Source organism: Fundulus heteroclitus, chromosome 20 (assembly GCF_011125445.2).
Source record: "Fundulus heteroclitus isolate FHET01 chromosome 20, MU-UCD_Fhet_4.1, whole genome shotgun sequence".
Classification (NCBI taxonomy): domain Eukaryota; kingdom Metazoa; phylum Chordata; class Actinopteri; order Cyprinodontiformes; family Fundulidae; genus Fundulus; species Fundulus heteroclitus.
The window spans coordinates 46476386-46498157 of NC_046380.1; the positions used below are offsets into that span (position 1 = coordinate 46476386).

General features: G+C 39.7%; 1 protein-coding gene across 5 annotated transcripts in view; it reads right to left on the reverse strand.

The window, feature by feature from the left end:
- Positions 1–12690, reverse strand: part of hdac11 (histone deacetylase 11) — a 47451-nt gene extending 34761 nt beyond the window's left edge. For 3 of the 5 annotated variants that reach the window (XR_004933553.1, XM_036151873.1, XM_036151870.1), the window contains exons 1-5: positions 12524–12690; positions 12145–12204; positions 11912–12060; positions 6211–6311; positions 5881–5997 (exon numbers count right to left, since the gene is read on the reverse strand). Coding sequence is in view for 4 of the 5 variants with exons in the window: in XM_036151873.1 (XP_036007766.1) it covers positions 5881–5997; positions 6211–6311; positions 11912–12060; positions 12145–12179 (402 nt within the window). In the remaining variant the exon portion in view is untranslated. Of the gene's footprint in view, positions 1–5880; positions 5998–6210; positions 6312–11911; positions 12061–12144; positions 12205–12467 lie in introns of all 5 variants that reach the window. The other 2 variants (XM_036151872.1, XM_036151871.1) reach the window with 2 other exon arrangements.
- Between the last annotated feature and the right edge of the window lie 9082 nt (positions 12691–21772).

Sequence of the window (21772 nt, forward strand, 5' to 3'; positions counted from 1 at the left end):
AACATTTAAAAGGATATATGCCCCTACTCTATGACACGGTATGCCTTTTGTGGCTCCCAAGGGCCAGATAAATTGCCTTGACGTGGCGGATTAGGCCTGTGGGCCTTGAGTTTGGCACATGTGCCATAAACTATCAGTTCGAAAAATCTGTGTTTATTTTATCTAAATATAAATGGATTTTTTTTCTATTTAAAAAATAGCCTGCTAGTAATGTTTCAAATACTTGCATACCAAAATTCAAATGATTTGTTTACTGCAAGGTCTGGAGTCCATCAACAACTGGAAATTGTCTTAAAATTACATTAAAATTACCCTTATTTTATTTTTTTTAAATGTAAGCACAATGTTTTTGATTTAGAACAACAATCTATTCAGCAGTTTTGAAATGGTACACAAATAAACATAATGTCTTATTAATTCAGATATTAAATATAATAGATACACAATATTGCCACAGTCACACCCGAATTGCCCCACTGTGGGACTATAAAGGTATTTCTATTCTACTCTATTAGATTCATTGTAAAATATTTATGTTAGTTAAGCAATTGCTGCAGGTCATAACATAATATTGTAAAGTTATTCTTATCTGGAAAATGTCACAAAATACTGTGAAATAATGTTTGTCAATGTCAATCACCTCTATTGGTGAACGTGTTGTGTGTATGTGGCAGAAAAATACTCCACGTTCTAGGGTGGATTGTTCCACGTCTTTTCGACAGTCAATAAAAGGTTTATTTTGGTTATTTTTTTTTAATTCAGAACAAAATATTTGACATATGGCATACCAAATAACAGAGTCAAGACCGCCACGCCATCCCTGCCCCCTGTCAGCGTTGTGGGCTGCCCCCCAACTGGCCAGCGAAAAAGTAGAAAGATGATATCCTTTGAGAAATCTGGTGACTCTGTGCTAAAATGTCCAGAGAAGTACTAGCTGCATTGCTTCTTTGCTAGCTGTGGATGTCCATCATTCACCTACCATTCCCATTCTGCCACACTTGTTTCAGTCTAATCCTCAGATTATTTTCAACATTTTCTCATAAAATCCCTCAATGTTCACCTTTCACGCTCTCTTTTCTTTCCTGTGCACTAGAGTTCTTAAATCTCAACATTTTTACCTGAGTGGCTAAATAAATTTTGAAAGTTCCATCAAAAACTCGTCTGGCTAGGGTGGGAGAGGTTTTTTGGTTTTTTTGGGCTCGTTTCTGAATGTGCTCTACAATGACTGTTTCTGCTTCCTCATCCCGCTGCTTAGTTTTGTTCAGTTCTTCTTTAATACTATTTTCCAAAGTCTTCAGTTTCTCGTAGAATTTGCACCATGTTCAGCTCTTTGTCACCTTTCAGTTTTGCGCCACCATCTTTTATGTTAGCATTGCTATCCATTCCTCATTGCTCGTCTCAGGCGTCTGTCATATCCATCACAAACTTTTTACTCTTCTCTCTCGTTTCCATCACCATCCTGCCGTTTAGGTCTGCTAAAGCTTTGATGTTTTGGATCATTATTACTAGGCAGGATATATTTAATCTTTATGGAGGAGCTTAATTACTAGGCTCCATCTCGTTTGAGGCTGGGACCAGAACCGGATCCCCGGACTTTTTCAGGTCACAAAACAACCCACAACAACATGTAAGGAACTGCGGTCCTCACTGGCCTCACTTAAGGTCAGAGTTCATGTCTCCACCATAAGAAAGACACTGAGTAAAAATGGTAGAGGTCCAACACAAAAAAACACTAGTGAGCATAAGATTTTCTAAATTTTTCATCTTGATGATCCCGGACTTTTGGGAAAATATTCAGTGGACCGATGAGACAAAAGTCTAAATTTTAAGATGTGTGTCCAGTTACTGTCATGATTTGTCTAGATGAACCCGGACAGAACACACACACACACACACACACACACACACACACACACGCACACGCGCACGCACACACACGCACACGCGCACGCACACACACGCACGCACACACACACACGCACACACACGCACACGCACACACACACACACACACACACACGCGCACACGCACACACACACACACACACGCACACACACACACACACGCACACACACACACACACACACACACACACACACAGAGCTTGTTGTGAGAGTTTATTGCAAGTTGTGGGTTGTAGATGACAAATACCAGAGACAGTTACCAGACGGGAGATGAAGTGTGCAGGAGCTGGCTGACTGGAATGGACCAGAGATGACTGACAGGATCTGGAGGACGGACTGCTGAAAACCCCGTGGTGCAGCATTAAGTGAGTTCCTTGGACGCCGGGTCAACAGTTAATCCAAAACTGAGCCACACAGAGTTCGGAGGCACTGGGCTGCTGCGGAACCAGGACTGCAGACTAGAGGACAACGAAGACGAAGGAGCAAAAATCCAGCAGCGCAGCATAACAGGTACTTAGCTTGGCAGACGAGAAGCAAGACGTGACGGACAAGAACTGGACTTGACAGGCTTGGTGTTAAGGTGGACTGCAGACGAGCCGGCAATGAGGAACAAACAGAGGTGAGTTTTATAGTGGTGTGAGCAGGTGGAGCCAGTCCATAGTTGATTGGAGCCCGACAGGTGTGTCCAATCAGGGCTGCACTGAGGAAGGAGCCAGGAAATGCTCATGGTGCAGTCAGCAAGGCTGCACCATGACCGTTACATCCTAGCGTAAAAATAACAGCACATTTCAGAAAAAGAGTAAGCTATGGTGGTGGTAGTGTAATAGTCTGGAACTGTGTGTGTAGGACCTGGAAGACTTGCTGTGATCCATAAATTCAGCTGTCTACTCAAAATCCTGAGGGAAAAAGTCTGGCTATCTGTTCGTGACTTCACACTGAAAAAAGCTTGGGTTGGGCAGCAGGACAGTGATCCAAAATACACCAGCAAAAATACACCTTATCTGAATGGCTGAAGAAAAACTAAATGAAGACTTTGGAGTGGCCAAAGTCCTGACCTGAATCCTATTCAGATGCTGTGAAAGGACCTTAAAAAGACCGCTCCTGCTTGAAAAGCCTCCAATTGTACAAATTAGCAAGCGGGAAAACACTTTTTCACACCAATACATAACCTATCCAGAATATTTTACTTCATTATGTTAGCAACTAGCACCTTACTTTCCTTCATTTCATTATTTTTGTGTATATTTTTGGATATAGACCAGAGGAAAAGGCACATACACCAAATGCTCAACACAGTGTCCTGACATGAATGAGATAGATAATCTGTGGAAAGAGATAAAGATAAGGTGATGGCAAGGAGGCCTTCAAAACTCAAAGACTTTGTCCTTTTTGTAAATTGTGAATTGTCAAAAATATGAGTTGAAAAAGCCTAAGTTTATCAGTAATTATAGAAAATGTTTAATTACCATAATGCCAATAAAAGTTTTTCCTTCTCAATTGTAAAGGGTGTGAATACACAGTAATAAGGCCTTTATAGTTTTTTTTTGGTTTTTTTTGAAATGAAGGGAAAACTGGATATGCTAAAATGTTGAGAAATAGTCCTCAGATAAATAATGAATATGTGTTTTCATCTGGGTATATATAAAAAAATAAAGAGTAAAATGATGACATGTTTATTATGAGTATAGTATAGGTTTAGAATATAGGTTGAAAAAATAAAATCAAGAACAGTCGACATGTTACCTAAAACACACAATTTTAGTGAGCATATTTTTAAACTGGATTAAATATTAGGTTAAAATATTCAACAATTTAGTTTTTTACATTCGCTTGTGTTTTTCTCAAATCCCACCCTTTTGTAATTTCTGCCAAAAGATGCAGCATTTGGATTTAATCCATCTAAATCATCTGCCATTAACCCTCTGCAGCATAGAAAAGATTTTAAGGTCAATGTGTGTTTCTGATCTTCTGTGTCTCTGCTCTGTCTTCTCAAACCCCCAGTTGGTTGTGGCACATGGCCATTCATGCCAAGTCTGATGCTGAAGGTTTCTTCCAGTTAAAGAGGAGTTTTTCTCTCCACCATCGCTTCATGCATGCTCAGTATGGGGGATTGCTGAAAGGCATCGACAATGCAGACGACTAGAACTAAGGGCAATGACTTGGTGCTGTTTGTCTGAGCTCCCCATTTGAGCTGTGCATTGCTGCACCATGCAAGGTTCAAAGCAGGAAAATGTTTATCAGTTTAGTGGAGTAATGAATAGTGAAGCAACAAAACAACAAACAATACCCCACTGCGTCCATTACTGCAACTACTGCCAGGCTAAAGCAGTTTTCTAGGGGGGACCTTGCTGATAGACCTAATAAGAACAGTTTTTTTTCCCAAAGCTGTGAAGACAATCATCACCTGCAGAGAATAAAACAAACCACCAGAACAGTTTATAGTCTGTTTACATCTACAAACATGCTACTGGCTCCACAGGTTCTTGATATGATAAAGAATTATTACATTGTCTCTCACATGCCAATGTCTATTTGTAAGTTTTTAGCTTCCCAGGGAGAGTTTGCTTGGACATTCATGCAAATTGCAATTTGTTTTAACCTTGGAACATTTAATTTGAAGAATTTTGCTAATGACTATTTACAAAAAATATATATACTTCTCAAGGAGTATTTGTCTGGTACATTCATGCAATTTCAGTCTTTTACATTGTTCTGAAAATTTACTCCTATGTGTTTTTTCGACTTGAATGTTTAAATTTGATCAGATGATAAGGACTATTTACACATTTTTAGCTTCTCATCAACTGCTGTTTGGTCTGTTCAAAATAAACATTTTATTTTTATCTGAATATGCCTTATTATATTAATAAGAGTGCAGTATTTTTCCTTCTGATAATTATTTCTCTTCTTTAAATTTAAATTTTGCTTTTTTTTCCCCAAATTGTGTTTTTGCGTTTTTGAGGCTCTTCTCTACAAATGCTCATTTGTTGTTTCTCTAGGATGATTTGTGCCTGTGTGCTATAGAGGAATTCTGAGCCGGCAGTGTTTCACCAAAATTTCATTTGGGCTACATAATGACAACAAAGACTCTTGATTCTTGACCCCATCAACATGATGCCTGATCAGAAAGTCTCCAGCTTAAAATTCCTGCTCACCTACAACTCAAAGAACCCTTCCTGGACCACCACCACCTCCAGTCTGAAGAAAGCTCATCAGAGCTTCTTCTCCTTTAGAACACTGAAGACAAACCATCTGTCTTCAGAATAGCTTTTCCCCCTGAGCTGGGACCTTGCTGAATTCTGCCCACTGCTGACCCCTACACACCAATTTACCCACACCCCTCACCTCCTCTTTCCCTCACTGACAAAAGACAATCACCACCAATCAGTTTGCGAATACTGTGTAACAAATACTGCACTAGTTTTGTAAGATTAGGTAGCTCCTGCGTATTGTTTATAAAGTCACAGTTTGATCTGTTTTCAGTTTTCCCAGCCCACCCTGAATGCACCATTTACCATCTGCATGATTAGCTCAATTGCTTGCATCTGTTCTGCTGCCTATTTAGCTTTCAGGTTCTCTCCAGTCTCGTACCAGATCATCTGCAGCCCTGACTCAGCTTTTAAGCCGTTTTCTCCTGTCTATAATCTTTTTACAATCAACACCCATTTGTATATATGGTCTCACCTGCTCATAAGTTTTCATCTGTGAATACTGTCCATATGCTATAAAAACATGTCTCATACCTCCTATACACAACACTCTAGTAAGATGCTAAATTGCATTTCATTGTTCTGTACCTGTACATGCATAATGACAATAAAGCTTTATCTAATCTAATAATACAACTCTCACTCTTACAGCTGTTATTACTCTTTCTTGTTTCCTGTTGTTGTTTTATTGTGGATTGATCTATGTAAAGACTGAGTTTTACCCCCGTGGAAATCAAAAAATGAATATCTTATCTTAGATACTTACCATAATTGTTCCTCCTGTTTGGGTCCGTAAAGGTCTCAGCACCTTTCGCTGAACCAGAGCGTTAGGCAAAAACACTAGGGGTGGGATTTCAGTGATTTTTGCCACCACGAGAGACCACTACGAATGAGAAAGGAACGCGTTAAAAAGGATGTAACAGCATGCAGATCAACATTTCTCAGATTATTTGCACCATAGTTGGGGTATTTTAGTTTGCAAAGGGACACAACTGTGTGCCAGTAGGCTCAGGTTGTTGTTTTATATTTTACTCAATGATATGGCACAGCAGAACCAAACTGGTCAAACGATGCCATGCAGATAGAAAGAAGCTACCTTTAATCTACTGAGGTAGCGTTTACTATGAACCACCAGCAGATCCTCCTCTGTGGCTTCACGGGCTTCCACAATGTTCCCATCAGTGATGAACTGCTCCTCTGCAACACAGCCAGATAAAAATTAGACTGTTACATGCAGCAATATGAGAACATGAATATGGCTGCATGACATTAGGAAGAGTTGCAATATGTGATAATATTGGTAAATGTTGTGATAAAAATATAGCTTAAGATAAATACAGAAAAAAACTATTTATCTATCATCTATTTATTCCAAAGATCTAATATACTATTCGATCTTTATGGGTCTTATACCTGGTTGGGGGACATAAGTGAACTAAGGCACATTTGTGGTTTTAGAAGTAAAATGATACATGGTTTTAAATTTTCTTTACAAATGAAACACTAAAAGGTTTAGCAGGCATTTGTATTCAGTCCCTTTTATCACATTCATCAGAATGAAATCCAGTGCAGCTTAATCAGTAAAGGGAGTTCAGCTATGTGTAATTTAATTCTGAGTATCAATTCAGTTCAGGACAAAAGTGTCCAGTGCTGCCCATTTAGCATCTTTGTTGCTATATTTAGCATCTTTTCAGACCCCTCTAGCAATTTTCTTAAAAATAAAAACTACTAGCAACAAATCTAGTTTTTTGTTTAAATGACGACTTTACCAAAAGCACCAATCATTGTGCGGTCACTGAGGCAGCATCAAGAGCTGCCACGAGAGTTCCCACTTCCCTCAGCGCTGTCTCACAGGCATCGACCATTTATCCAAGCAACTTTTTACCAAAACCGCTAGTTTTTAAAAAGAAAAAAGAGCACATGCTGGACGAATTATCGTCCAGCCCTATCTCCACGGTTTAAAAAGATCATAGAGGAAACCCTGCACCTCACTCCAAATTCTTTAGGATAAACTTTGGTTCTCTGACTTAGATGTTCAGTGAACTGTAACTACACTAAATCATTTTTATGGTGATGGTTTTCAACTATTCTTATCAGGCCTTTTGTGTGTACATAGTTCATGGATATCGCAGTAATTACATGTGGAGGGAATGTGTCTACACAAATTTGAAAGCTGTCAAATCAGACCCCCAAACCCCCCCCCCCCCCCCCCCCCGGCTCCCGTCTCCCATACACATACACAACAATATGACTTTCACTTGCCCTGTTTCTCTTGCTTCCCACAAGAATCAATTCTACTAGATGGACAGAATACTTAGAAAAGTCCAAAACTCCCGGTTGTTTTCCCGGTTGCCCACAACTCTTTGCTGCTTCTCCAAGCAGAAAAGCTGAATAAATTGCAGCTGAAAACTGGACAAGATAACATCAGTCCCTCTGACATCTCACTGTCTAGCTTTTCCTAAAAACATTTTTACATTTCCTTTTCATAAATGAACCCTAGGTCATGTTAAATGACTGGTCAACTAAAACATTTAGGAGAAATCTACGTATCGTGTGTGTGATGAGTGCAAGTGAAATTAAACTGAGATAAGAGATTTTGAAAGACCTATATGACTGAAATAAATTCAACATGTAAATTCAATTTCAAATTCCAACCCTGTATTTTTATCATAAAAATTTGACTTTGTTTGTAAAGAAATGTTACGATCGTTTTTAGAACAGAACTGTGAATAATAATAAAAAGATGAATAGACCTCACCTAATCTGATCTGTTTTATGTGGTGCTAGTAATTCAAATTAAACTAATTTTATGCAAATGGAGATTACTTTACCTTGTTAAAACATGATGATATGTGATTATGTGAAAAAAATAATGTTTTAAGAATAATAATAAAAAGAACAAAGGTTGTTTTTGAAGAATTGATCATTCACTTCTTTTTTTTTTTTTGCTTTTTATTCAATTTAAACCATGCACTCTGACTCTATTCTTTAAATAATCACCTGTCTTGAAAGCTTCCAAAATACATCAGGGAGACTCTATTTCTCTAAATTTTCCCCTCCGGGTCTCGGGCACCGGCATCAGTGCTCCCTCCTACCTGATGGTGTGTGGCCTGCTGCTGTAAAAAAGTTTGACTGCCCTGTCATTTGTGTTATTTCATGCTCTTTTACTTTTTAACTGTGCCTTTTTAAGTTGGTAGTTGGAAGATAAAACAGTGCTTAAATAGCCACACGATATGCTTATAAAAAGAAGACCAAAAACTGATCATGATAAAATAAGGATATATACACCAAGTCTCCATCTTGACTTTACTGATATAAAGGCATTATCTAAAGTTTCAGGAGAGGTTGTTTAGGTACTATCCCTGACTAAAGTATGTGCCCAGTGGAAACGGTGTGTTTTGTTTTTGTTGAATGGAAGCCTTCAAAATACAAACCGCCCACTTGCAAAATGCTTAGATGAAGCTCCAGGGTTTAAAACCAGGAAAAAGGCCATATAGAGTTCACCAACTGGGTCGAGCACAAAAAGTAGCCATCACAACATTCACACACTAACACAAAAATGTTGAAACTCAGCTGTCCACAGCTAAGGAGCAGCAGCAAAGAGAGGCACAGTCATGCTCGCTGAAAATAGGCCAGGGCCTAGCTTTACATGGTCATGACAGTGATAATGCATCCATGTTCAGCTACTTCAGGATAAAGCTCAGGAGGATTTTGCACTGAAGCAATGGCTTAGTAAGCCCACAAATCACTACAGAAGTTCAAAAATTCTAAATGAGATTTTCAATATTATGGCCAATACTGTTGTTTAGGGCCATTCCAAGCACCATACATGAGCAGTCCCCATTACAGTTCTCTGCAATTATGAATGGGGTCCATGATATTACAGGATCTGAGCAAGAGGCCACGTGCCTTTGTTATGTAGATTATGACCTGCAAACCCATGAAGACATTATAGGTCTTTATGAAGTATCATCTACTACAGGAAAGAGCTTGACTCAGGTGACCACTGATGTTGTTATGCACTTGCCCTTGTCCTGCCTTGGAGGACAGAGTTATTATGGAGCTGCAAATATGTCAGGTGCAGTTAAAGGAGTACAAGCAGTATTAAGGCAGGTACACCCTTTAGCTCTATGTTCATTGTGGCCCTCACCTTGTGGCTCAAACATCTTGTAGGTTGTACACTGTTGTAAGTGATGCACTAGATCTAGCCCACAAACGTGGCATCCTTTACCATCAGTCCAGCAATTACAAGACATACGTTTTTTTAATGGAGGTTGCCCTGTCTGAAGAGGGAAGTTTCAAGACTCTTAAGCCCATCTGCCCTACACGATCACTTATGAGAATAGTAGCCATTCAGGCAGTGGTAGAACAAAGTGAAGAGGTTTTGCAGAGTCTTGAGGAAATGACTGCATCAAGCTCCTCTGACACATATATAACAGCAAGAGGACTCTTGCTTCTTCTCCGGCTGGCTTCTCAAGTTCTTCAAGAGCTTGAATGTCTGAACCAATCCCTTCAAAACAAGACTATTAATGTGCCAGGCATGTTGGCTGCCGTTGATTGTGTCAGAAAAGCGATTCGCGTGAAGAGATCCGATGAAAGGTTTAATTAGATTAACACAACTGTCTGTGACAAGATATGTGAGTTGGATATTGACTCTATCTAGATGCCCCGTATCTGAAGGCCACAAAAACGCTACATAGGAAATGCACCTGCATTTAAACCAACATCTGCTGAAGAGTCCTTGAGAGGTCGCGGGGGTAGCAGCTTCAGTAGGGAGGCCCAGACGTCCCTCTCCCCGGCCACTTGGGCCAGCTCCTCAGGAGGAATCCCAAGGCGTTCCCAGGCCAGCCGGGAGACATAGTCCCTCCAGCGTGTCCTGGGTCTTCCCCTGGGCCTCCTCCCGGTGGGACGTGCCAGGAACACCTCACCAGGGAGGCGTCCAGGAGGCATCCTGACCAGATGCCTGAGCCACCTCAACTGGCTCCTCTCCTTATGAACTGAGTTCTTTAAAATGTTAGATGTACAGTTCGCACAGCTTCTATATTTTCAGTAAGCCAGAGAGGGGGCTGATTTCTGGAAAGGTGGTTACCCAGAATTAAATCAGCATGCATTGGAGGTCCATCCTAACCTGACTCTCGCCAGATGGATGTAGTTCTGCCGAGCTTCACATGGCTCCACACATCCATCTGCAATCGCTGCTGTTGGGAGGGATTTCAATACAAATGGACGAGCCAATCAGCTCCACACATCCATCTGCAATCATTTATAGGAAGTAACATTTATAGGAAATGTTACTTCCATCCAAGGTGACAAATGAGAATGATTTAGATTGATTTTACAGTAAATATCTCACTTATAGCTCCTTTAATGTGCAGTTGAGGCAGCGTGAATATGAAGCTCATGCACGCTAAGAGGTTTATTTAGATTGCATATCGAGTCTCTGCACTGAGGGGCACCATGTTTGTTCTGGTGGAGTCAGTGGAACAGCACCCCCTGGAGCTGGAGCGGATTATGGGTGCAGAAAACGGTGTAACACCTACAAATTATTTCTATTAAAAAGTTGTTCTAAGGTAAACTGTATTTTCCCAGCGGAATTTTAAAATTGGGGGAAAGATAATACCTAGAAGAAACCATTTACATTATGTTCAGTTGCGGTTGATAAGTATGGTCTTCTTTTGCTGCTGGATGAGTAGATGCTTGGTGAACTAAGACTAAATTGATTCTTTAGCTGTCTATTAGCTCATTGGATACAGCTGAGATGCTGGTTCATTCAAAACAGTTGTAAAGCGGTCCAGCTCTTAACTTGATATAGAGTCAGGGCATTTCTGGATTTTGTTTGCTTTCTGATTCAACCACTTCTAGTTTTAATTGTGATTGTAGCAGTTTATATGAATACTTACATTCCCGTGGATACACATGACTATGTTTTACTATGGGGCCTTACAGTAAAGGAGATTAATTCCTTGTCTGGATCCAGGGGTAGTGGTACTCTACTAACTGGAGTTAAAATAAGAACCTCAACAGACCAATAAAGTCACCATGAGCTGTCTGGGACGGTGAGAAAAGCCGCATTTGGCTGGTAAACCGCACTTTAGCCACTCCCACCCCAGCAATTTAAATGGTTCCAATGCCACTGAAATAGTTCCCTAGTTTCTTTAATCTTAATTTTGATCAATAGCTTTGGTTAAGTTTCACTAGCCTAGTAAAGCGGATTTGTTGTCTGAAATATATTGTTAATACAGACAAACATTATATAATTGTGTTCTTGGCATGCACATTTATTTCTATTAATACATTTCTATACTTAAAGAGAAGTTGTCCCTCCTTTATTCTATATGTGTGCAGAGTTTGCTGTTAAAAGAACGTCAGTGCTTGAATCCCCCTTTCAACTATTGTCCTAATATCAGCTATTTGGGATGATATTCACCGGACAATACCTAACAGACCGTAAGTTATTTATTAAACACTAAATAACTTAAAAACAAGCGAAAATGCACAACACTTCTAAATCAGAATTAAGTCCTACTTTGTGCTCTGCTATCACATAAAACCCTGTACAAAATATCAACATTTGTGGCTGTAAAAAGAAGTAAGGATGTGACTGTGTTCAGGGGTATGAATACTTTTGCAAAGCACTGCACATTTCATTCTACAGTCTTTCCAGTCACGTGTAACTGCACCTCAACCTTCCATTATATTCTCCATGTTTGCCGTCTTGTTTTGCCACTAAGACCTATTGTAAGAAAGTGATAGCCAGCAGTCAGGGGAATGTCCCACTACCTGCTCCAAACTCTTACCTTTCAGGAAGTGGATGACTTTCCCCCACTTTCCTGAGTCAAATGGGTGAAGCTTCTCCAGGCCCATGAATGTGATGTTGTAGTCAGGGTGGTACACAATGGGCAGACATGATGGAGGGATGCTGGCATACAATTCGGTGCGGTGAACGCTAAAAGATACATTTCAAATCAATGTCAGATAAATGGATATATTTTACATCATAAGCATTCATAGAAATGACTCAGCTTCTTACCTCTCTTTACTTTCATTGTCTCCTTTAACAGACATGTTTTTCAGGCATAGCTAATCTGATCTGGCAAAAAAACAAAAAAAAAAAAAACAAAGATGCAATAAAGTTACCAGCGGACAGTTGTGTGTGCTCCATAACTATAAATCTCCACAGACAAGCTGGACCAGGTTATCTTCCTTGCGCATGCGCATCGACCTATACTGTTTGTAAAGACGCAACATCAGCCAGAAATGTCACGTTGACAGACAGCTATGCCTGATGTACGTGCAGGCTCACTGAGCAGGGGATTCCAGCTCTGGAAATGTGGCTAGAAGACGTAGTCATACCTGCTGTATTAAAAACGCCTTAAATACGTCACTTCACAGAGGCCGGGCAGCCTCACCTGCTTCCTACGACGTCGAAGCGACGCTGAAACTAAGCCGCTGAGCAGCTGTCACAGGAACCAGCTGAGGCTGTTTCACAGCAGCACCACGGCGAATACAACTTCTTTAAATCGGAGTGTTTGTGCCGTCTCTCCCTCGGAACACTGTTGCGTAAACACGTACGTTGAAATGCAGGGACGTCAGATACGCTGTTTACGTGCGCGGAGATTTAAAGGAGAAGGAGGAAGAACTGGGATAAGCGGCTCTTTGAAAGGGGCCGACTTTTTGTGAATCCGTTCCTTTAGAAGAGTCGTTCAAAACATGTTTATATGCATTTATTTATTTATTAAAGAAAAAACGAGCCTAGAGGAGCTGAGAGGCGATCCCATGGTTCATGTCCTGGTCCATTGCTCCGAACGAATCAGGAGACGTGATTAGAATGATGGTAAGCGAGAAATAAGAAAGCTGAGACCATTTTACCCTGGTTTCGTTTTTATTTTAACATACTCGTTGATTAGCAAAAGTAGTATACTTGAACTTAATTTTATTATTTATACTGTAGGCTGTATAAATATAACCATGCACTTGTAGTGTACTTCAAAGTATATCCGTGCATCCATTTTCTGACCCGCTTAATCCCTCATGGGGTCGCGGGGGGTGCTGGTTCCTATCTCCAGTGTTCACTGGGTGAGAGGCGGGGTTCACCTGGACAGGTAACCAGTCTGTAGCAGGAAAACACAGAGACAGACAGGACAAACAAGCACACACACACACTCACACCTAAGGACAATTTAGAGAAGCCAATTAACCTAACAGTCATGTTTTTGGACTGTTCATTATTTTTGGACTAAATCGGGGGAGGGGGGGGGGGGGGGGGGTGCATATTTGCATAGAAAATGTAATTAGAATGAAGTCCTTCTCTGTCAAAAATGGAACATGAAAAAATGCACATTTGCTTATAAAAATCTAAAAATCGTGTCTCAAACTGAGAACTGAAGTCTTTCATTGTCAAAAAAGGTAAATGAAAAGTGCACATCTTTTGGAACAAAAAAAATATCTTGACAGAAACGAAAATGCTACATTTATGCCTTCTTTTCACATAGCTTATATTGTTGCATGTCTTTTTCTATGATTTGTATCACATCTTGCATGGATGTGTCAGGAAACTTTATCTGTGTTGTGCTATTACACACTGTTTAAAGTTATTTAATGTTTCGAACATGAACATGAACATGATACAAATATAAAAATAAAATAGTGCACAGTAACAATAAGTGCATAAGAAAGAAGAGAAAATACAGATTTTTGTTTCAGTTAACATAAAAAAAAAAAAAAATCTGTTTAAAAATTATGTTTAATAATCAAGTATCTGTCTGTTAAGTATTGTCCGGTGAATACCTGGGGATCTGAGTTAAAGAACCAAAGTTCATCTTAGAGAACATAGAATGGGGTTAAATTAGCTTAACTCATTTAGAACAACATTTTGTATGTGTTTCAACCCATTCACAATGTAAATCCTGAGTTAAACAAAACATTATTTGATGAAATAACATTTTAAAGAATGATGTTCTCAGTAAAATTAAACTTTAGGGACGCTTGATTTTATTAATGTGATTATACATCCGCAAAGCTATGGGTTGCTGTAGCGATCAGTCCCTAAAATCAGTTAATCCTAAAGGTTTACAAAAACACCATTAAATCGACATTAATATTCCATATTAATACGGTAATAATGCTCATAGCACTATCAAACAATGTAGGTGCGAAACGAAACAAACTTTATGTTTGAAACGAAGCGTAGTTGCGTATCCAAAAAGGGCGCATGTTATTGTAAGCTAATAGCATAAGGCTAGCGGACATTCGGTGCTAATTTTAAAAAGCCTCGGCCTTATTTTAGTCACGATGAGCGGATATCAATATCCCATCAAAAAACCCTTATGGACATAACGTTTGTCATAACCATAAAAACACACTCGAATTACATCAGCAATGGCATGGTTTGAAGAAGCTAGCATTACATGCAGAGCTCAATTTTTACGACCACATACGTGTACGCAGAGTTACGCTATAAACTGCTTGGCGGGAAGAAGTCTTCACTTCGAACTGTTTTATATGTGACACCAAGCTTTATACACTAAGCTGCTGTACTATCATGCATAATGTATATTATCTAATATCGTTCTTAAATAGGCTAGTGTTTCTTCACTGTTTTTCTACTGTTTAACTTAAATATTTCAACTTTCAACTCCGTAAAGAGTGGAAAGCCAGAGAAACACTAATTGAGATTGTAAAAACAGATGAAATTGGTTTCAAAGCCGAACGTGACAGCTGTAGTGTGGGAGCACTTTAGAATTAAACGTGAAACACTTAGAAATTTTTATTTAACTCAACATGTTAGACTGCTGGTTTACTGGTGGTTCCTAGGGTCTCTAAAAGTAGAATGGGAGGCAGATCCTTTTAGGCTATCAGGCTCCTCTCCTGTGGAACCAACTCCCAGTTTTGGTCCGTGAGGCAGACACCCTGCCTACTTTTAAGACTAATCTTAAAACTTTCCTTTGTGACAAAGCTTCTAGTCAGAGTGGCTCATGTTACCCTGAGCTACCTCTATAGTTATGCTGCTATAGGCTTAGGCTGCTGGAGGACATCAGGATCTATTTTTCTCACTCTACTGATTTCTACTGTTCTTCAATTATGCATTATGTGTTGTCATTTCTGCTTTAACTTTCAGTTATCTCTCTTTTATCTTCATAGTCGGTACACCTGGTCTGGCGTTCTGTTAACTGTGACATCATCCAGAGAAGACGGCTCACCCGCTATTACCATCTAATGTAGAACAGATTACTGGATCAATGTGTGCTTCTGTGCTTTTTTGTCTCTCTTGTTGTGTCTCTGTTCTGTCTTCTGTAACCCCAGTGGGTCGAGGCAGATGACCGTTCATACTGAGCCCGGTTCTGCTGGAGGTTTTTTCTTCCCGTTAATGGGGAGTTTTTCTTCCCACTGTCGCTTCATGCTTGCTCAGTATGAGGGATTGCTGCAAAGCCATGTACAATGCAGACGACTCTCCCTGTGGCTCTACGGTTCCCCAGGAGTGAATGCTGCTTGTCGGGACTTTGATGCAATCAACTGGTTTCCTTATATAGGACATTTTTGACCAATCTGTATAATATGATTGAACTTGACTTTGTAAAGTGCCTTGAGAGGACATGTTTCATGAATTGGCGCTATATAAATAAAATTGAATTGAATTGAAAAATTGGAACTTTGAAAGATGTACACATCTCACAGTCCTTTCACAGGGAGACTGTTAGCAGCTAACATTTTCATACCCATGCTGTCCAATTAATTTTGCAATGATCACCCCAACAACTACATTTCTGCTGCATTGTTTCACAATCTGACCTTTCAGATTAATTTTGTGTGTCAAATTACTTAAAATCTTTTTTATCATTACTGGTATATCTTTTCAAAATCTGTCTACTCTTGTCAGGGAGCCAAATGTGCACACTACACAAAGGAGTGTTTACTTAAGAATCCCAGTATCCATTCCAACTGAAAACTATATAAATAAATCACATCTTGTCACTAAATTATTCAATAACTATTAGTAATCACTTAAATATTTAGGACATCATTAAAACAAACTACTTGAACAAAAGTCTGAGTGGAAACTGAGAATGATCATATTATCTCTCATTTAAAGATTTTTAATTGTCAATATTTGGGATGCACTCATATGAAATTCTTTTTTTTTTTTTTTTTTTTTTTTTTTTTTTTTTTTTTTTCCCAGTGTCCTGTCTAGCAATGTGGCAATAAAAATTGATATCTTAATGCCAAATAGAGCTCGACAGATTTTACTTTCACAAGTGGAGCAAACAGCTTTCGCCATAATGCTCCGCTTGATTTGTGCGTGTAAATAGCTTTATTGTGATTCCTGCAGGGAGAATTTCAAATTATATGGACACTACAATGGGAAAGTAGGAGAGTAAAAGAAAAACAAGAAGAGAAAAAAAAGAGAAAGAAGAGGTGAAAGAAAGAAGAGATAAAAGGAAGAGAATGATAAAACTTCCTCTGTCTGCTCCATCACCTGGAAAGAGACACAAAAAGAACAGCACAACCAACAGACATAAAGCAACAGATACAATCGTGTAACACCTTGATACCATTGCTAAATCATATGTATTATTATTTAAGCTGACATGTGTAATGTGATACCTAAAAAAAAAGTAAAAGAAAGTAAATAAATTATAGCCTTTCTATATATAAGTGAACATTTAATACCTGGGACCCAGCACCTGTGGGAGTTTGTGAGAGTGCACTAGTTTAGGTGAAAATTATCCAGAAGGAAATGGCTTGATAGTGGTTGTGGAGAACCGAAGACCCACCTTCCCCGAGCACAGAGGCAGGGGTCAGGGAACCCATAACCCCGGACTCCCAAAGGGGCCCCCAAAGCAGTGCGCCCGAGAGGGGCCTTCACAGGAAATCTGCAACCCCCCCCCTGAGGAAAGAGGAGAGACGACCCCGAGGAAATCCCCCAGCCACCGCAACGCCGACGCCCTCAAGAGCCGCGGGGACGAGCCCGTGGGCTCCGCCGGCAGCCGGCCGCGCTGAAGTGGTCCTGGCCATGGGCCCTGGGGACCAGAGGCCCCAGGGGCGCCATATGAAATTCTGGGATGAAATATTGATATCTGATAATTGTATTGTATATTTTTAGGGCTGCATTAATGAATCGATAAAATTGATTAAAATCAGCAAAAGCGCTGGCAGCAAATTTCGTTATCGATTTGTTGTGTCGCGCGATTAATGCGTCATTCGCATTGTCGCAGAGCCGTTTACATCACATGCAGGTGGTGGTCAATGCTAGCTGACTGGCTGGCTGCTGAGCGATGTAAATAGAGCGAGGCGGAGTGGAGGCGCCATTTTCAAATGCTGCTTTTTTGTAGTAAATTCTACAAATGACGACACAGAGAAAACGGTTTAAATCAAGTTCTCAAAAGACAGGAGCATGTTGTGCGTCACAAAACCAAACAATAAGTAACGTGCGAGGTTTGGAATGGCACAAGAGCTCCACAGTGACACAGAACCTGAAACAACATGCAGTCATTGATGAGGGTGAAAAGAACTAAATAGCAGGGTAAGTCGTTACCATATCTGACATTTGTTCTTCTTTCAAAGTGAGGAAACTCCAACAGCGCTTGGCTTGGGGCTGTGAGCGGAGTTCTGCGAGGCCGAAGTTGTGCTTCCAGGTGCCGCCTTACTGTCAATCTGCCTGACAGCTTATCTAATGTGGCTGTTGGCTTGTTAGCTGTTTAATGACAGGAGCTTGTTTATGTGCGCAACTTTCCCTGATGTGATTAAAATGTTTGGATTAAAAGAAAATAAAGTATTTCTGAAAGAACCGTTCATACAGACTGGAAATCAAATAATCCGATCATGACGTGCGTTTATCTGCCCCAAGCTTTATTCAAAATAAACTCTCCTGACTTTAGCAGAGTTGTTGAATTTCCATTAAACCGCAGGAGTTTTGTACTTCTTCATGTAGACAAAACCCCCAACAATAAACGCTGAGGTGCGTTGCTTCTGACTTTTCTGAGAGCATAGAATAAACCTGCACCAGGTTCTGTGAGATGGTTGAGAACTCCTGCTGTTGCTGTTGACAGATCCAAAGGAAATTATGCTCATCCCAAAATGTTCTGTGCTGCACATGGCTGCGGCTCTATCCTCCACATGCATGTGTAAATTCACAAGTTAATCGGAACAAGTGTTTAGATGGACGCTGACCAGATTATGGATCATAAAGCAGCCCTCTCAATTGGAATACAATTTCATTCTGGTGGTAATAAGTTGTTGATTAAGCTTTAAGTTTTAATTTGCTGACAAAATCTGAGTGAAGGTTCTGTATAGGACAGAGGAGCAGGGCTCTAAACTAACTTTTCAAGAATCAAGAGTCTTTATTGTTGTTATGTAACCATAATGAAATTTGGTGAGAAGCTCAGAATAATAAGAGGCAGACCAAAATTAAAAACACAGAAAAAACGAGACATAAACATCCCTTCAGGACACTGTCAAAAATTTTAAAACGCAGAACAAATAAAAAGTATTAAATATCTAACAGCCTTTTTGACTCTTCAAAGACAAAACATTTGAAAAACTTATAGAATGAACGTTCTTGGACGAAATCTGTGTAGGACACATGTAGCATGTAGTACATAAAATGCAGCTTGTGCTGCAACAGTCTATGAAATGGGCTGGTGCTTTATTTGATTGTCAGAAGTGATGTTTCTGCTCTGGTTTCATTGTTACGCCCAATTATTTCCCTAGATGTCCTAGTTCAAGGGTGAGGTTCAACCAAACCATATTTGACACCCCAGTTTTACAGCTTCACTTATGTTGTGTTAAATTTCTGTTCATATAGACAACACTGACCATGAATAGTCATAGTCATCATAAACTTCTTTATGTAAAGCTAAATTATTCATTACCTAATATTATTGTAACAAAACACCTAAGTAGCAACTTGTGTTTTGTGTGCGCTTATTAGCGCTTTCATTCCAAATGTTAAATTTTGGAAAAAGAAATGGAAATCAAACTTTTTTTCAAGACTGATTCATCAATAATTGTAAAAATAGTCAACCAATTAATTGATTATTAAAATAATCATCAGTTGCAGCCCTATATATTTTACTTTTCCCTGTTGTATTTCATGCATTTATTCATGTGTGAATTCCAATTTAGACTTAGACAACTTTATTGTCATTTTGTATGTACAGAGTGCATACAGAACAAAATTCCATTGCATACAGCTTACGACAGTGTAATGAGATTGCAGTTGGAATAAGACAACATTACAATATAAAGTGCAGCAAATCAGAATGTAACAGTGCAGGAGAAAAACTGTGTGCAGAAGAATGTTCCACCATGTTTATGGCGCAGAAATAATGGTGCAAAAATGCATTAATATGAAAAAGTGCAGTGCAAAATAATATGGTGCGAAAATACAGTAAACGTTCAGTTGTGTAAATTCAAACAGATTATAAAAGTTCAGCAATGTTGGTAGTGCAAAATAATGGTGCAAATGTGGTGCAGAGTCCAGTTAAAGTTCAACAGTCTCATGGCAGCAGGCAAAAAGCTGCTGCAGAACCTGGTGGACCTGCAGCAGATAATGTGGAACTTCTTCCCAGAGGGCAGCAGGGAGAACAGTCTATGGTGGGGGTGTGAGGGGTCCCTAAAGATGTTATAGACTCGAGACACACAGCGCTGAGATGAAACGTCCTTAATGGGGGGAAGAGGAGCCCTGATGATCCCTTCTGCTGTCCTCACAACTCTCCTCACGTTCTTCCAGTCGGAGGCGCTGCAGTCTCCACACCACACAGAGAGACAGCTGGTCAGAATGTCAGAATGCTCTCTATGGTGCTTCTGTAGAAGGTCGTGAGGATGGGCGGGGACAGGTGGATTCTCCTCATCCTTATCCAGGAAGTACAAGCGCTTCTGTGACCTCTTGACCAGTGATGCAGTGTTCACAGACCAGCTGAGGTTGTCTGTGATGTGCACCCTGAGGAGTTTGGTGCTGCTGACCACCTCCACAGCTGAGCTGTTGGTGAGCAGTGGAGCGTGGCGAGGCCGGTTCTTCCTGAAGTCGACGATGATCTCCTTCATTTTCTCCACAGACAAAGAAGAGCTTTCATCTTGAATCCTAAATGTATATATTTCTTGTATGGTTTGGCATAAGTGCTGCTCTGAGTGGGTTTTATTACTTTGTCGTGGTTAGTTTAAGTAATTGTTTCAGCCCAAAGGTAAAGCATCATCCTATGTGTGAAAATAAAAGCTTTTCAAGTGAAACCTTTTCATGGTAATAAATAAACATCAAATAACTTGATGCTTGTTAAGTTAGCTGTTAAACAATAATGACTGAAAAGATTATTCTTACATCGTGAGAAGAGAAGAGAAGAGAAGAGAAGAGAAGAGAAGAGAAAAGAAGAGAAGAGAAGAGAAGAGAAGAGAAGGGATCCACCAGCCAGGAAGAACACATGGAAAGATGCACAAGGATGCTCAAGCCAGAACTCACAGTGACCGGATATTTCAGGGACAGCAAATGCCAATTGGATCTCATGAGACATTTGCAGATTTTATGTATGATCTACTGTACTATTTTTGTAATTATTTCATTGATTAGGGAAGATTGCTATTCAAAATAAGTTATGTTCTCGGTCAGACCATCATTCAGTGTTGCAGAATCAAGTTAGGTTTTATGCACACTCAATTCTGCACTATAACAGTTACATGGTAGTCAAAAACACAACTTCCTGATTGTAAAGACAGTGTCTGTCAAAACCAGTTGCTCGATTGACTTCAAATGTGGAATTTACAGGTCAAACCTCTTGGCTAAAAACATCTGAAAACATACTATAGTAACGTAATATGGACCAAAAAACAAAAATTAGACGAGAAAAAAACATGTTCTCTACTTGTCTTTCTGTGCTTAAGACAAAAATGACTGAGAGAAAGAAACAACTATTGATAGTTCAAACTTTTGACTGGTAGTGTATCTGGATGAGACTTTGTTGCAATGGCTCAGAAAATGTGCAGACTGCTGAAGAAGTTGTTGCTGGTTCTCATAGAAATTACATTTCAATACCGTGGCAACAATGCTGACCACTTTTCACCACTGAAGTGAAATTAATGGGCACATAAGCATCAGAACTGGACCAAGGATCAATGGGAAACGGTGGTCTGGTCTGACAAATCAAGATTTAATTTACATCAGATGGAAGGTCAGGTGTGGAACTTACCTGTGGTGTGATATTTAGACAACATTCCTCCAAGAGAACTGTGCACATGGGTATTACTTTCACGTGTACTGCAGGAGGGGTTTTGCAGACACTTTCATAGAATGAGATATTTCCTGATGGCTTTGACTTCTCTCCGCAGAATATTGAGCCCTGTTCCAGAGCAAAAATTGTTCAATCTAAATATCACCTAAACAGCACTGAACCTGTACGTTGCATGACTGAAGCATCTAAAACTTGGTTTAACCCCAGAATTAGCACAAGCTTGAAAATAAACAATGATTTTTGGTTGGAACTTGGCTCATTCTCCAACAGAGACCATAATGAACATTTGGTCAATTCAAGAGCAGACCAGATTGAAGGTAAGAACTGTTGATGACATTTAAAAAAGTAATTAGAAGAATGTATATCTATAGTTGTATACTGTTATTTCTGTGTTGATTTTTTTTTTTTGGTAGCAAATAAAAAAATGGTGGTGAGGCTCTG